At 40.6% G+C, this 17,900-nt stretch overlaps 1 protein-coding gene across 2 annotated transcripts; it reads left to right on the plus strand.

The window, feature by feature from the left end:
* Positions 1-10,475: 10,475 nt before the first annotated feature.
* On the plus strand, positions 10,476-17,063 carry nabp1a (nucleic acid binding protein 1a). Of its 2 annotated transcripts, none has more exons than XM_079562990.1 (6): positions 10,476-11,439; positions 13,458-13,596; positions 15,345-15,416; positions 15,586-15,670; positions 16,330-16,405; positions 16,662-17,063. In XM_079562990.1, the coding sequence occupies exons 1-6, from the start codon at positions 11,346-11,348 to the stop codon at positions 16,868-16,870; spliced, it is 675 nt and encodes a 224-aa protein (XP_079419116.1). In that variant the 5' UTR covers positions 10,476-11,345; the 3' UTR covers positions 16,871-17,063. The 2 variants fall into 2 exon arrangements, with proteins under 2 accessions (XP_079419116.1, XP_079419117.1); XM_079562991.1 differs by having other exon boundaries at positions 16,330-16,387.
* Positions 17,064-17,900: the final 837 nt, after the last annotated feature.

The raw sequence follows: 17,900 nt of genomic DNA on the forward strand, positions 1-17,900 counted from the left end.
CTCCTCACTGACCCCGGATCATCTCCTCACTGACCCTGGATCATCTCCTCACTGACCCCGGATCAGATCCTCTGCATCGGCCTGAAACAACACGAGAGCCGCCTGAGAAGGAAAGGGGTCGATATCCAGACTGTGGTCTTTAGACGAGAAATCTCCAAAAGGAAAACGCACCCTGTTTCCCCAGATCCTTTACATCCGTTACCTCCCTGTATGAGCAGCAGGAGCTTCATTACAGTGAGTCAGACCTGTTCCCGGTGCGTGTTCTCCTCAGGGCGTCCTGTTTGAGAACCTCAGGATCTCGCCTCTGCTGTTTGCGGACGGTGTTGTTCTGCTGGACCTTCAGCTGCTCTGGGCCGGTTTGCAGCCGAGTGTGAGGATCAGCTCCTCCAAATCCGAGGCCATGGTTCTCCTTCCCCTCTTCAGGTCGGTGGGCGGGGGCGGACTGGCCATATGTCCATCCTGGAAGAGCACAGAGGGGCCACTGGCTCTAGGGCCACCGGTCCCGCCTCAACCGAGCTTTACCCAAATCTAAAAGCTAAAAAGAAAAGCATCAAAATAGCGAGAAAAAGGGGATGAAAAGTCAACAAAAACATGAGAAAAACACAGACAAAAAACCCTACAAAAACACAACAAAAATATGACAAAAATGCGGCAACGTGACGAAAAGCTTCCATCACTTTTGTGCACTGCAAAAAGTATTTAACTAGATCAGTATAAACACCTCACTTTGAGCACAATAATCCAATTTTTTGTTGTTTTGACTGGTTAAGAAGTTGTTAGGCATTTGTCCTGGATTATTTCACTTGTTCTGAGATGTTTCTGACTCGTTTCGATCCGTTTCGTCCTTATTTCAGGTCATTTTCTTTGCCAATGGGGTGAGAAAGTTGGTCTTATCTCATTGGCAATTTTACTTTCTTATTTCAAGCGAGATTTACTCTAGAACTGGTCTGAAATGTCCTCAAACAAGCAAAGCAAACTCGGTCCGATCAGAAAAAGTGTCTGAATGAGTGAAAACCGCTCAAAACAAGATACATTTCCTCAATTCAAGTCATTTAAGCCAATGCTTGATATTGACTTTTTGCAGTGTAGGTCTTAGCTTTCAAATGAGGCGTTACATTGTTGATCTCCAGTCGAGAAGCTTTTAGATTTGGGTAAAGCCCAGTATGAAAAAAACATGAATCTAAAAGGAATTCCGTGGAGTATGGTGCACCACAAGGTTCAGTTTTGGGACCGTTATTATTTATTATTTACATGAATGATTTTGCTTCTGTTTCTACGACCGCCTTTCCCGTTCTTTTTGCTGATCAACAAAATAATAATAAAAAGCCGACCTGGGGAAAATGCACTCGTTAGTGTTAAGGCGGTTAAGAGGTTAAAATCTGTATTTGTGGAAGTCACAATTACGCTGATTTGGGCCAGGCTGGTCAGAGTCCAGGGCTGTTTTTCAGTCCCAGTCCGGCCCCTGTCGGTGGGGAGTCCTCGCCTCAAGTGGAGGAGTTCAAGTATCTCGGGGTCTAGTTCATGAGTGAGGGACAGACGGATCGGTGCGGCGTCAGCAGTGATGAAGAGGAAGAACATGGATGGATGGATGAACTTTACATCAGAGACAAAGACCATTCTCTGCTGTTTTTATCCAGCCGCAGAATCTGAGGATTATAATGCAGTGGACCCGCGTGGAAGTCATTGTATCGCGATATCAGGCTGCACAAGTCCCACATCGATGCAGAAAGAGTCGTTCTTCTCCTCTTTATTGACCAAAGATGCCGGTGCAGCTCCTGAAAACCACGACACAAATGCATAAATACAAGATGGGAAATGTGTTTCAACCTCTCAACCCCCACATGAACCGAGCACTTTTTCTCCAGTTTGTTTAAAGTTTAAAAATGGACAAAATTGTGATAAAAGCATGACCAAAAATGCTTAACAAATATGTCAAAAAAGTCTCAATCAGTTTTGTGGGTCTTAGCTTTCAAATTAGGCATTACTCTGGCCTGTAGGGTGTAAGAAGCTTCTAGATTTGGGAGAAAATGCGCTCAGTGAAGGCGAGGGTTAAGAGGTTAAAGGGATAGTTCAGGATTTCTGACATCGAGCCTCATTTCCTACTTATCCAGAGTGTTGTTGATTTCTGGAGACATATTTTTTTGTTATTCATGCAGTTCTTATATTTGAAGAGTTCAGTGGCGCTAGGCTAATGCTAGGCTAGTGCGTGTCTATGGTAACTAGTAGCCTGCATTAAAAACCTCTTCTAAATCATGGGCTCGTCCTCCAAACGTTGCCAGATCTGATTTGTAGAAGCTCCTTTGTGAATTCCACCTGTAGTAAAGCGGCCGCAGGTAAACAAACTAGATCCGGTACCCGAGCAGATCACTCCGCCGCTACGTAGCTACAACCAGGAAGCTGATGCTGCTCAGATATAAGACATTTATATGGTTAGTCTGGTGTTATAAGTGATTTGCCTCAGGTGCACTGAGCTCGGGTCAGACTGTTTTTAATGCAGGCTACTAGTTACCATAGACATGCACTAGCCTAGCACTAGCCTAGCACCACTAAACTCTCCCTCTCTATATATATAAGGACTGCATGAATGAAAATATATATATATATGTTCAGAAATCAACAACACTCTGGATAACTTTAGGAAATGAGGTCCTATGTAAAAAAAATATCCCTTTAAATGTCACGTCTGTCTTCTCACTTTCACGGTTCTGAAACATGATCCTCCTGCGTTACATTCTGAAGCTTCACGCTGGATGGTTTCCTCCTCCTCCTCCTCCTCGGATCAAACCCTGCGCTGCGACGGTTGGGGCCACACCTGCCGCTGGATAAATGGTCTGAGGATTATTTCCCAGGATCAAAAACGCAGCCGTCAAGCAGCGACACGTCCGGGACGAGCTCCTGCAGAGCTCAGCGTTACGCACTCGTACACGACCGTGGAGCCAAAGCAATAAAGTCACGTATGTTCTCCTCACTACCTCACGCTTACTGTGAAATACACCTGAAGTTTCCCACAGGCGGCATCACTGAAGAGCAGTTTCCCATTTCCTTTAATCTGTAGTTCATCCATCCTCCCTCTGTTACCGCACGGACACACATGTATTGGATTTAAACATGTGGATTTCTGCAGTATTTTCAAATAAAGGACAGTCAGGTTTAAATGTGTGGTTTTATTCTGTGACATGATTCACGGCGACGTGTAAACAAGCAGCAACCACCCTCTCTCTCGGCACAGCTGTGTTTTTTTTCTGCAAGCTGCATTTGTAGTTTCTGTCATTGTTTTACTGGATGGTTTTAGTAGCGTTTCTGTGACATGAGTAAATATTTTAATCTGCAGCAATATCACGCATCTCTGTGACTCTGACGATTCCAATTATGAAATCTGGTTATCAGGTGTAGGGCCTTAAAGGTGCATTATGGAACTTTTGAGTAACGGCCATAGATATAATATAATAAAGATGATGGGTCTCATTCAGCCCCATTCATTGAAAAAGGTTCCCCGAGTCCTGTGTGAACCTTAATGGCCGCTCTGTCTCCTCCTACGCAGCCTGGTCCTTAAAAGGGCAAAAAGGCGGGAAGCCCTGCACTCAGGGGGCGGAGCCTCCACAGAGCTCCAGAGCTTGATAGATACAGACGGCATCTCGTCATAGAAGGGGGCGTGGCTTCGCCAAGGGGGAAAATCTTTAGAGAAACACAATTTTCCCTCTTTTTAGCGATTTCCTGGTGGAATATGAACTTGTTTATCACATATACATAAAGTCAAGTGTAAATCAGGTCCATATGGATATTTTCTCACAGCAGATTGTTCTGTAGAAGTGAAAAAACAGCAGTTGTAGCAAGCGCTAGCTAACCGTTAGCATTAGCCCGATGCTAACATGTAGCATGAAGTTAGCATTCTCTGTTATTTATGTATTTATGGGCTGTTGAACCACTTTGCTCGTCTCCATGTCTTTGTATCTTTATTTAGTAGAAACTATGTTCATATTTCAGCTTTTGTTAAAGTAGTTTTTCAATAATTAGACAAAGTTTAGATTTTTTCAAAATTGTTTTCCCTCTTAACTGTTTTCAAAAATGACCATATATGGGCAATTCCAGAGATGCCGTCTGTATCTATTGATATTGATATTGGTTAAAAATATTTCACCTCCCCCAGCCTGGTCACATGGGTCACATGGGTCACATGGGTCACATGGGTCACATGGGTCAAAGCGATTTTTAGAAAAAGAAAAACTCTTTGGAGCCAGACCTTTACAGGGATATTTCAGGATGTTTGTCATAGGGCCTCATTTCCTCGTTATCCAGAGTGTTGCTGATTTCTGGAGATATTTTTTAGTGGCGCTAGGCTAGTGCTAGGCTAGTGCATGTCTATGGTATCAGCTAGCCTGCATTAAAAACAGTGTGACCCGCTCCACAGAGCACCTGAGGCAAATCACTTATAACACCAGACTAACTAGGAAATGAGGCCATACGTCAACAATCCTGAAATATCCCTTTAAGCTGTTCTTGGGACGTTCCCATTAGAATCAATGATCCCAAGTGTTTCTTGGAGTCGCCTCTGGCCACCAAATGAAGTGGCCGGGGGCGACTCCAAGAAAGCTAAGACCTACAAAACTGATCTAGACTTTTTGTTGTGTTTTCGCCACATTTTGTCATATTTTTGTCTTGTTTTCACAGGTTTTTTTTTTTTGTCAATCAATCAAATTTTATTTGTATAGCGCCCAACAACAGCCAGAAGGTGCCCAGAGCGCATTCCAGGATAAAAACAACAATCACAATAAATCTATTGTTTCTATTGTGGCTTTGTTGTTGTATTTCCATCCTTGTTTTTGTTGCTGTTTTGACACTGTGTTGTCATGTTTTCATCACTTTTTAGTCGTGTTTTTGTTGTGTCTTCATCCTCATTTCCGTCGTTGTTTTGTCGCATTTTTGATCAAGCTTTTAGATTTGGGTAAAGCCAAACTGGAGAAAAAGAGCTCGGTTCATGTGGGGGTGAAGAGGTTTATCAAAATCTGACAAAATGGGTAAAAAACAGCTCTACTTGCACCAGGACTGGAGAGTGTGGAGTCATATGAGCTGTAGCGGTGCAGATGTTGTTGCGATGCATTCTGGACAAATGCTGGATTATTTGTGCAATAGAGAAAAGTAAATGTCTGTGAGGTTTTTCTGTCACATACTTGTTTGTTTGATATGTTGAAAGAGAAAAGGTTTAGCTGCAGAGTCTTCCCTTTAAAAGCCTTGTTGTTTTCTGCGTGAACCACATGAGATCAGCCTTATCAGCGGCTCCGGCCTGTGTGGACTTGTGTCGGCGCGATTCCCGCCTTCACGAATCACCAAAACATCAGGGTGAAGTGTCTGGCTCCTGGGCTCCAGCATCAGCGCTGGACGGGGATTAGAACCGGCAACCCTCTGAGTTTAGCCCTTCATTCCCGGAGTTTAGGGACGGCTCCAGACAGGAAACGCTGGGTCTGAAAACACATTTACATTCACAGACCAGACATTTCTGAAGGATTTAAATGAAAAACCACGGATTAACCGGGTCACAGCGTTTAACCGGAGTCTGAAACGTGAAACATTACAGTCACAGATACACCAACATTACAGTCATAGCAGACATTACAGACATTCTTCAGCTTTTACTCACCTCAGCGCTCCAGTCCTGCGGATATTGGAGTCGTTTGTGATGATGCAAGTCTGTCCTACATCCTTTTAATTACACAGATTATTACAGTTTAACCTCTTAACCCCCACCTGAACCGAGCACATCGTCTCCTGTTTGGCTTCACTGGACCCACATCTAAAAGCTTTGTGAAAAAAAACAACGTCAAAATAGGGACAAAAACGCCATAAAAAAGTGATGAAAAAGCAGTGAAAGTAAAATGTGATAAAAATGTCTCAAAAACTCAACAAAAAAAGTCTCGAAGATCAAGACAAAAGTCTGAAAAAATCAAGGAAAAAGTCTGAAAAAATCAAGAAAAAATCAAGAAAATATCAAGAAAAAAGTCTGACAAAATCAAGAAAAAAGTCTGAAAAAATCAAGAAAAAAAGTCTCAACTCTAGAGTCTCAACTCTCATAAACTATATAAAAAAAAAGTCTCACAAACTCATCAAAAAAGTCTCAAAAATGCAACAAAAAAGTCTCACAAACTATACAAAAGGTGTCAAAAACTCAACAAAAAAGTCTCGAAGATCAAGGAAAAAGTCCGAAAAAATCAAGGAAAAAGTCTGAAAAAATCAAGAAAAAAGTCTGAAAAAAGTCTGAAAAAATCAAGAAATAAGTCCAAAAAAATCAAGAAAAAAGTCTGAAAAAAACCAAGAAAAAAAAGTCTCATAAACTATAAAAAAAGTGACAACCTCATCAAAAAAGTCTAAAAAATGCAACAAAAAAAGTCTCACAAACTTTACAAAAAGTGTCAAAAACTCACCAAAAAAGTCTCGAAGATCAAGAAAAAAGTCTGAAAAAAGTCTGAAAAAAATCAAGAAAAAGTCTCAAAAAATCAAGAAAAAAAGTCTCAAAACACTAGAAAAAAAAGTCTCATAAACTACAAAAAAAAGTGTCAAAAACTCACCAAAAAAGTCTCGAAGATCAAGAAAAAAGTCTGAAAAAAGTCTGAAAAAAAATCAAGAGAAAGTCTCATAAACAAAAAAACAAAAAAAGACTGACAAACTCATCAAAAAAAGTCTAAAAAATGCAACAAAAAAAGTCTCATAAACTATACAAAAGGTGTCAAAAACTCAACAAAAAGGTCTCAAAAACTCTTTGTCATAAACATGGGCCTCTCATATATTTGTAACAAAATCACCCATTATTATCTTTATTTTGAGTTAGAAGCTTAGCGTAATAACTGTAAGCCTTGAGGGCACTGAGTAAAGCCCCCTAAGGCCATTACTATGTATTTAGCTTGTATTCATTATATAGTTTATTCCTATACACTGAACGTATTATAATCTTGTGGATTGTATTAACCTGTGTTTGACCGTTAAATCACCTTAGCGTCTGCCTTATATGGAAGAGTGAGCGGCTACACCTGTTTATCTGTTCTGACTTATGCGACGATGACACCGGGACCTGTCTGTGACCGTCTGGACATTGGTTTCAGTCTGACTGCAGTTCCTGATCGAAGTTTGAGTCAAACGGACACTAGTTCCTCATCTGAATATCAGCTAAAGGTCCCTGGGGTTTATGTCTGTGATGTATAGAAACCACAATGTAAGGCTATATAATGTGAGGTGAGGATAAATAATGTGATGTGAGGATATATAATGTGATGTGAGGATATATAATGTGATGTGAGGATAAATAATGTGATGTGAGGATATATAATGTGATGTGAGGATATATAATGTGATGTGAGGATATATAATGTGATGTAAGTAAGGGATAATGTATAGAACGCTGGTCATTATCGGGAAAATAAGTACCGACAGGGCGAACCGTGAAGGTACTTATTTTACCGATAATGACCAGCGTTCTATACATTATCCCGCTTATTATACGGCCATTTGCCAACTGAACACACACAACATAAACTTCGTACGCTTTTATGAAGGTCCAAAGGTTTATTTAATGACACCCGCGACAAATAGTTCCCAAAAGTTTGCGCGTTGCGCTGCAGCGTTTGGCTAGGCTAGAAGCAGCAAGGCTAGTAGCTAGCCTAGCTACTTAGTTGAAGGCGCAGTTGGAGGAATGGTGGTGAATCTTTGGGTAAATTGAAAGTCAGACTCACGCTAACTTCACGAGCAATTCCCCCAACTTCTCTCTCAGTGACGGGGACAGAGAGAGTGTCCGCTACTACGTACGCGCGGAGTGATATGAAAGCACGAACTCCGTTGCCATTGGCAGCGTCATTATTTTTTTCAGAGGTCCTTTATCAGAAAATAATGACCGGTAGAACGTTGGGAAATCCCATTCAAATCAACGGAGCTTCTACTTATGTTGTGAAGAGCCGTATAATAAGGATATATAATGTGATGTGAGGCTATATAATGTGATGTAAGGATATATAATGTGATGTAAGGATATATAATGTGATGTAAGGATATATAATGTGATGTAAGGATATATAATGTGATGTGAGGCTATATAATGTGATGTAAGGATATATAATGCGATGTGAGGATATATAATGTGATGTAAGGATATATAATGCGATGTGAGGATATATAATGTGAGGTGAGGATATATAATGTGATGTGAGGATAAATAATGTGATGTGAGGATATATAATGTGATGTGAGGATATATAATGTGATGTGAGGATAAATAATGTGATGTGAGGATATATAATGTGATGTGAGGATATATAATGTGAGGTGAGGATATATAATGTGATGTAAGGATATATAATGTGATGTAAGGATGTATAATGTGATGTGAGGATATATAATGTGATGTGAGGATATATAATGTGATGTAAGGATATATAATGTGATGTGAGGATACATAATGTGATGTAAGGATATATAATGTGATGTGAGGATATATAATGTGATGTAAGGATATATAATGTGATGTGAGGATATATAATGTGATGTGAGGATATATAAGCGTTGTGAAGGCTGGTTACTCGTCTCTCTGCCAGCCCAGTGCGACCTGTAAATAAAGCATGGATTAGTAGGAAGAAATCTTAACACTCATCAAAAAAAGTCTCAAAAAATGCAACAACAAAAAAAAAATCCCCAAAATCATCCACAAAAAGTCTCAAAAACTCATCAAAAAAAAAGTCTCAAAAACTCATCAAAAAAGTCTCAAAAACTCATCAAAAAGTCTCAAAAACTCATCAAAAAAGTCTCAAAAACTCATCAAAAAGTCTCAAAACTCATCAAAAAAGTCTAAAAACTCATCAAAAAGTCTCAAAAACTCACTTTGGGTTGGTCTTAGCTTTCAAATGAGGCGTAACACTGGCCTATAGGCTGTAATAGCCAGTCCAGAAGCTTTTAGATTCGGGTAAACCTGGAAAATATGCTCGGTTAAGGCGGGGATTAAGAGGTTAAGACAGTAAAGTTTTCATGTTTCGCTAATTACTTCAATATTTACTGATGTTAACTCCTAATAAGATAGATTTAGCGTATTTAATCCACAGGAAGGCAGTGCTATTTGACAGATAACGTGACAAATGACCAGAATAAAGGCTAATGTTCTGATTTCCGCACCACTTCTTTTGTTGATCTCTGGCGCCCCCGTGCGGCCGCTCTGTCGTCACAGCACTTCCTCTTCCGTATGTGGCGTTTTCTTTGGAATCCGCGCTTAAACATTTATGTGTAATATTTTAAGAAACACTCAGCTCCCCAGCGCTCGCTATTTCAGCAGCTTTAACGCGTTTTAAGCGCGATGTCGAGGAAAAAGCTGCCATTTAAATGACGTCACGGACACGTTAGTAAGAATCAAGTCACGGTGGCCGAGAGGTTAAGGCGTTGGACTCGAAATCCAATGGGGTTTCCCCGCACAGGTTCGAATCCTGTTCGTGACGATTCACTTTTCACCTTTTTAACCTTTACAAAACACGCAGGATGGATCACGACGTACGTTTTACGTTCTGTGTTTTATATCAACGCGTTAAATAAACGACCTCAGCAACGTAACGGCAAACGTACTTACTTTTTCTGTTGTTAATGGTTTATTTAGTTAGAAGTTTACCAGCCGCATATTTGAACTATTTGTTGTCTTAACCCCCGCCTTAACCGAGCACATTTCATCCAGTTTGGCTTTACCCAAATCGAAAAATCGTGAAAAAAAAATAGCGACAGAAAAGTCACAAAAAAGTGACAAAAACGTAGCGAAAACCCGACAAAAAAGCAACAAAAAAAACGATGGAAAAACACCAAAAAACGACAAAAACATGGCAAATAAGTTGCAAAAAAGACAAACACAAAATCATGATTTAAACGCAATAAAAATGCGACAACAATTAACATAAACACCAAAAAATCGTCAAAAAAGAGAAGAAAACAAGACAAAAAACGCTTTAAAAATGTGACCAAAATTCGGAGACAACACCACAAAAAAGTTCAGTTTTGTAGGTCTTAGCTTTCAATTGAGGCGTTACTCTGTTGCTCTCCAGTCTAGAAGTTTTTAGATTTGGGTAACGTCAAACTGGAGATAATGTGCTCGGTTTAGGCGGGGATTAAGAGGTAAAAATGCCATACAACTAATTAAAAGTCACATTTATTTAGTAAAACTTCGTAGCCTCTTCGACAGCACCAGCTCATCGAAGGCAACGTAATCCTTTCACAGAGGTGTTTGCAGGGACTACCTAACAACAAATCGCTCTTACTTGAATGTCTACTACCACCATTCTGTTATAGTGTTGTTAAGATGTGTTATTGACACACAAAAAGTAACTTAACCCGCTTTAAAATAGGTACAAGATACATAGAAAAGTTAAATCATTGAACACGCACCCCTATTTTCGGGAATAAAATGGTACAGCCCGGATTCTATAAAGTCAACCGGCAGCCGCTGCTACGTAGAGTCTGTCCTGTACTGGAAGCATGTGAACTCTTTCTACTTCTAGACTCAATTTTTACGGCGTTTTTAGGCCTTTGAACCACAATTTCGCCTCTGGCCTACGTGTTTAATATCTGCCTCTGTGACTGACTTTGCACTTTGGCCATACGAGGCTTGAATATCTGTAAAAAGCAGTTTAAAGGCGGCTAACAGTTGGCAGCTAGCAGTTAGCGGCTAAGTGGGGCTACACAAAAGGATGCGTTTGTCAAACTATTTCTAGTTCCAGACTCAATTTTTACGGCGTTTTTAGGCCTTTGAAGCACAATTTAGCCTCTGGCCTACGCGTTTAATATCGGCCTTTCTGACTGACTTTGTACTTTGGTCGTACGAGGCTGGAATATTTGTAAAAAAAACAGTTTAAAGGCTGCTAACAGTTGGCAGCTAGCTGTTAGCGGCTAAGTTGCTAAGTGGTGCTACACAAAAGGAATCCGGTTGTTTGCATTGACAATACAAACAGATGTGATCGAAATAGTTACATTAGCTTGACCTCAATTTTATTTTCAACTATATTTGCTGTTTGCCCTTTTGGTGAAGCAGAAACACCGATTTTTTTCAGCAACTGTCAGCTCCCTAACGTGACAGCAACGCCGGTTTAAAGGAAATGAAGCGATTGATATGGGCATAACTCTTAAAATGGAGCTTTACAGACACAAACGTCCTGACAGAAGAGGAAGCTAACGAGAGGACAGCTCGTTTTGACTCGTCCCAAAAAGCCTGTCAATGTTTCCGTGGCGCAAAGTTGAAGGAGAATTGCGTTATTTGGCTGAAAGCTGAAGTTCCTTGACACATTTGCATCCCCGGAAGAGACTCGCACAGCTGTTGAATTATTGAGGAAAAACAGAAAGCCATGGCCACCACAGCAAACGAGGGCCTATTTCTGCTAAAGGACGTGAAGCCTGGATCTAAAAATCTCAATATTGTGTTCATTGTTTTGGAAATAGGTGAGTAGCTGTGCGATACAGGTGGGCGAGAGTGACGGGAAATTATATGACGATAGTTTTGGGGACGAAAGATGATAATGAGGTCATAAATATGCATATATGTGTTAGCAAGCATCTTAATTTATATTTATTTGTCCCTCAAGAAGATAATTGACCTGACAAAAAAAATAAAAAATTGGTGCCGATTTTGCCCAATTTACTCCCCATTTTTTCCATTTCATGTATCATTATTTTTTAAATTATGTATTTTTTAAACACATTTTTCAAAATTTCTTCAGAGCTATTTTATGAATTTTCCCCCAATTTTTTTTTTATTTTTTTTTTATTAACAGTTTTTCTTTTATTACTCTTTTAAGTTGACAGGACAGTAAGTAGATACAAACAACAATTTTCCCCCAATTTAAATTTTTTTTCACAATGTTTTTCCCCCTTATTATTTTTAAAACCTCATTTTCTACCATTTTTTTTCCACATTTCTTAGCATTGGAGATAAACTCGATATTGTAAATTTACATATCTTCCAAACAGCTATTTCGATCATTGCCTTGACAGCTTTTTTCCGACTCATAGGTAAAATGTCACTCGTTGTCAGGTGGTACAACCAATGTAAATGTCGGAAAATATTATTTTATTATAAACATTTTTAATTAGTTTTAAAAGTAAATGCTTACCCATGCTAACAAATGCTAAAGCTACTGTTAGAGTCCACTTACAGGCCAATTTAGTTTTAAATTAGTTGCTAATGTAAAGAGTCAAGTGGTGCAACTGCAAAAAAAAAGTCAAATTACCATGTAAACATTGTAGGGAAGCACTGATCCAATACTGGTGTAAGTATCAGAGTCAATACTAGGGAAAAAAAGATCAGATATCGGTTTAAAATATCTGAGACTGAACCGATTACTGTTTTGGGCTGACACCGAGCCCGTCCCCTGATGCTTGAATCAGCAATAAAACCAGTCAGTTACGAATTACAGATGAAATGTTCAGAGGAGAAAGGCTCTAAGACGGGGGCAACATCAGGCCCGGCCCTCCATCATCAAACTCTGGCCCTTGAGATGATTTTGAGGAATGTTATGACCCAAATCAGAGATCAAACGCCTGTTAAATACTCTAGAAATGTGAAAAATACTGTCAATTCCTTCAAATGTCTCAGCAGAGCAGCCTTTTACGGTCATAATCCTAAAAGAATAATCATCTCAAAGGAAGACATGACTTAAATCTACTTGAATTTAGAGATTAAATCTAAAGATTGAGTAGATTTGGTCTGGCCTTAGAGCAAATAAAACTTATTCTGGCCAATTGAACAAGTACAAGTTTCTTAATTCAGGTTATTTTGTATAATTTCAAGTGAAAAATGAATATTTTTTGACAGTAAAAGTTAATTTGTCTGATTTCCAATGGGATTTTTATTTGTTCCATTGGCATTAGCATTTTTTTTTAGTTCAAAAAATAGTTCAAACCGACTCTCATTTCAAATTTATCTAATTTCAAATGGACATTTTTCCAGTGTATATGATGCACAACACTGGCATATGTAGAAAGTGATGCTTTACTTGGAGTGTCCGGCCCTTGGTCTTTTAACGATGAAGAAAACCGGCCCTCCGCCGAGCAAACTTGCCTACCCCTGCTCTAAGATAGACTTGGCAAATATTTTACTTTGTACAAAATATTGGAAACTTTTTAAATTTTAGAAAAAGCTCGGTTGCGCCACCTGACACTTTTTATACAGAGAAACTACAAATGCATAAAAAAAATACTTGTTTAAACACGTAATTATGGACTCAAACATATGCATGACACCAGTTTTAGACCCTTATGCGTCATTGACCCATATACAGAGATAACAGGGCTCTTGTGCTGGAGAATGAAAATCCGCTGAGGCTTTGGCTGCAGTTCAGTGGCACTAAAACATTTAATGGATTTGCAGTGACTCATTTTTCTACTATAAGTAGTTCAGGATGATTCGGTTTATGTCCCTGACCTCACTAACGTCTCTTTGTGTGTCTGTCTCGTTTCAGGCAGAGTGACCAAAACCAAGGACGGGCACGAGGTTCGCTCCTGCAAAGTGGCCGACAAAAGCGGCTCCATCTCCATCTCGGTTTGGGACGAGCTGGGCAGCCTCATCCAGCCGGGAGACATCATCAAACTCACCCGAGGGTAAAACACATTTCGAACCATGAGGGGCAGAAAAGTAAATAAGCTTTCATCACTTTAAAGAAATAGGCCACCGTTTTTACATACTGAGATAAGTTCTTACCTAACCTTAGACGTGTTAATATATCCGTGCGTCGTCCGGGGTGAGTTGGAAATCTGTGAAACATTACTGCACTATATACTTTCTGCTTGTTATCACAGCCCGGCACGATGCACGTAAAAGGCATCGTTCACAAGTTATCCACCTCCTTCAACTGTTCTCTGCAGCTCTACAAGTCACGCAGCTTCTACTGACGGAAGTGAGCGGGGAAGTCTTTAGGAGTTACTGCGCGGACGCTGTGCTCCTGTATCATTACGCCTCACAATATAGTTCCCCTTTTTATTTGCTTATAAAATCCACGTTACATTTCTGTGTAAATATACTTCGCATGAAAACACTTCACGTAACTTTATTTAAATAGGGAACACGTGGAAGAGCTTGGTAGCTTCTATCGTGAGCTTTTTTGGAGCTATGTGACATGTGGGAGAGGCTGCGTATGTGCTCCGTTTGCCTGACAGAGCGCACGGACAAAGACCAGACGGGGATATATTAACTCGACTAAGGTTAGGTAAGAACATATCTTAGTTTGTAAAAACGGTGGCCTATTCCTTTAACAATCAGAGCACATTTACTCCAGTTTGGCTTTACCCAAATCTTAAAGCTTCTTGAAAAAGAAGGCAAAATAGAGACAAAAATGAGCCGAGAACGAGGAACAAAACACAAAAGAGTGACAAAAACGTGATGACAAAGTGACCAACAACCAGATACAACAGAATAGAGACAAATGTGTTGCAAAAACCGCCACAAAAGAGCAAGTAAAAGGTCAAAAAAAGGCTACGACAAAATGGCAACAACGCAAAGAAAAAGATCAGTTTAGATGAGTTTTGGTTCCATGGACTGTAATACAGGCAAATAGTAAAGTAACTGTAACATGCCAACAAAAAAGGCCATCCATCCATTTTCTTCCGCTTTATCCGGGGCCGGGTCGCGGGGGCTTCAGTCTGAGCAGAGATGCCCAGACTTCCCGATCCACACACTAGGACAGGGAGAAGCTCATTTCGGCCGCTTGTATTCGCGATCTCGTCCTTTCGGCCATTACCCAGATCTCATGACCATAGGTGAGGGCGGGAACGTAGATCGATCGGTAAATCCAGAGTAAATCCCCCCGACTCAGCTCCCTCTTCACCACGACAGACCTGACGCCGCACCGACCCGTCTGTCCATCTCACGCTCCATCCCTCCCTCACTCCAACATAAAAGCACATTTTCTTTTTTAGCTTGGTCCTGCGATCATGTTCCACGCCTCCCTCTCCTCTGACGTTCACCGATTATCCAAGTCAATGCTCTCACAGTGCGTCGCGTTGGAAACATGGCGGCAGCTTCGTGAGAGCCCAGGGCGGCGCTCAGAGGCAGAGCAGGGACTGCGCCTGGACCTTCAGTGCGGCCTTCAACACGTTCCATCAAGTCTAAAAATATTCTGTAAATGACTGGAATATTTGACCTTGTTTTGAGAGATTCTGACTAAAACCTCTGCAAATAGAATCAGATGTGATTTTCATCCATTACAAAAGTAGCGTTGACTATTTTAATCATCCAAACCAAACACATGGACCGTTTACTTTGGGGATTTTATGGAAATGTCGTGGAGTAAAAGTGAGTTCTCGACACAAACACTACTAGAGTTTTCTGACTTGTGTTGTTTTTCCTCCAGTTATGCGTCGCTTTGGAAAAACTGCCTGACCCTGTACACGGGACGAGGAGGAGACCTGCAGAAGATCGGAGAGTGAGTCCCACACACTTTATTGCTTTATACTTAATGTGGGAGGAATGACTTTTGTTTCGATCTGTGGGAAAGAAGTGACAGTAAAATGGAGATCAGATGGTTTTCCAAAGTAATCCATATTTGTCTGACCCTGAACTCTGTAGTATTTAATGTTCTTCCGTCTCTGTAGGTTCTGCATGGTTTACTCAGAGGTGCCAAACTTCAGTGAACCAAACCCGGACCTTCTGGCTCAGACCAATCCATCAAACAAACCCGTGAGTCTTTTCTTTAACTGGAGCCATTCTGGCCTGGGTTTACCTCCCGTGAGAGTCGTTTCATTGTCCCGTTTTAACTGGAGAAGCACCGATACCGATTTTTCTAAAACCGATACAAGTACGAGACTTTTTCACAGCAGATTGGTTTGTAATTAGTTAATTTACTCATTTACATTTCCTTGAGTAAAGTCGGCGACACATTTAAGAGCAGTTACATCACAATTGAACAGACGCCATTTTGTTTTTATGTCTCTGTCCATCACAGACAGAACAGCTCACGTCCTAAAGCTCCTCGATGCTTGTGCTTTATTCATTTACGTTTTTATTTAACAATAGTTTTGAGACTTATTACTGCAGATAAATGGTCTCTTTTCTCCTTTACTTCAGCTCCGTGTGGATTTTCTCCTGTGTTTATAGAAACTTGTCCAGTAGCTTCAGCATTTTGATCAATATAAACATGCTGTATCTCTTTATTTTGGATTTTCTTAGGACTTTTTAGTCGCTGGGTTAGTTTTTCACATGAATAAGCCCCTGGGCATGAAACTAGACTGTTAAGAAGAACTGTTAACGGCTAGTTAGCGGCTAGTTAGCAACACTAGCCTGTTTCTTGTAAACACTGCAGACTCCACGCTGTAACTCGTTTCTCTTTTGTGTCTCAGGGAAAACCCGACCAGAACCAGACGCAGAGGGGGAACTCTCCTCCGAACCAGAGCTCAGGTACATCCACAACCCCAGGTACGTCCCGGCAGTGTTTTAGAGACATTTTTACACACATTTTTAAGACCATGTACGAAGAATTGGACTTGGCACATAAAAAGAGATAAAAACTGAAAAAAAGAGTGCAGTTTTCATGTTTGTCTCCACAGCAGAAGTTTCACATTAGCTCTACGTTTATGGGATTTTCTAGCTCACTCTTTAGCCTGAACCTTCTGCTGCATTCAGGTGATATTTCCAGTATAATCCCGACCTCTGACCTTCTGTGTCTCCTTAGGAAACGGGGCGGCTCCTTCCTTCTCCAACACCGGGCCCCCCCCTCCCTCCTCGGCGACGCCCGGCGGCTACAGCACGTCCCGACCGAACGGGCGCGCCCCCGGCAACGGCGCCTCCCAGGGCCCGGCGGCGGGACTGCCCTCCAACCCCGCCTCCAAAACCTCCGTCTCCATTAGCAACGGCCGAGACCCGCGGCGAGCCAAGAGATGAGGCGCTCGGGGGCGGAGTCACGGCGGCGTCCGGCAGATCCGTTTCTGTGACGTAGTGTTTCTATGTGAACAAGTAGAGACTAAAACACAAAGTACAGAGGCCCGGGAGGGACATGAGGAGAAGGGAGGGGCTTAAAGTGCTTCAGGGTCGTCCAAATATGGTCATTTCCTTTCTGAAGAAATGTACACAGGGACTAAACACTGAAAATATCTGCAGTTTTAGCCATTTTAATTTAAAAACATGAAATGACAAAACGCATTATTCCCCCATATTTATGTCTAATCTGTCACTAAAGTTGATTTCACAAATTTAAATGTTTTTTTCACCTGCAGAGTCTCGCCTGAAAATGAACCAAACACAAGTGGACTTTTATAGAAATGTAGTGGAGTAAAAGTAGGAACTCAGTACAAATACTACTCGAGTAAAGTACAAATTCTCACAAAGTCAAAGTATATTTGTCGCATGGGTCTCATTTGGTTCTGACTTTTATTTTCCATTTGTGCACAGATTCCACCATAAGCTAGACACATAATGTACAATAAAACAAACCATAAACAAGTAAACATGTTGCATAAAGTGGCTTAAGTATTACGTTTTTTCCCTTCACTCTGGAGCTAAAATCAGGGCCGTCAAGTTTCAAATTTAAACTTTAACACTTCCTGACTCTGCCCACAGGAAGTGATGCCATAGGACAGGAAGTACTTCAAAATATTAAGTTCACTACAATATTAACTTCATTACTAGGGCCCGATCAGTGTTAATTTCGTCGGCTAAAATATTCAGTCTTAATTTTAGTCAAGGTGTTATTTTTGACGAGTAAAATTAGACTAAAACTAAATTAAAAGTTTTTCATGAGACTAAAAATGAAAAGGAGAGACTAAAATCAGCCAAACTTCTATTGAGCGTCTGAAAGAGCCTCAGATCATGTAAATTCTCTGCTAAAGGATCAGCTCTGAGCTTTGTTCATGTGGAGCAGCTCCATGAAGCAGAGGAACAACATTAAATATGATTATCATGAAGATTATCAATG

Source organism: Gobius niger (assembly GCF_951799975.1).
Source record: "Gobius niger genome assembly, chromosome: 9".
NCBI classification, from domain to species: domain Eukaryota; kingdom Metazoa; phylum Chordata; class Actinopteri; order Gobiiformes; family Gobiidae; genus Gobius; species Gobius niger.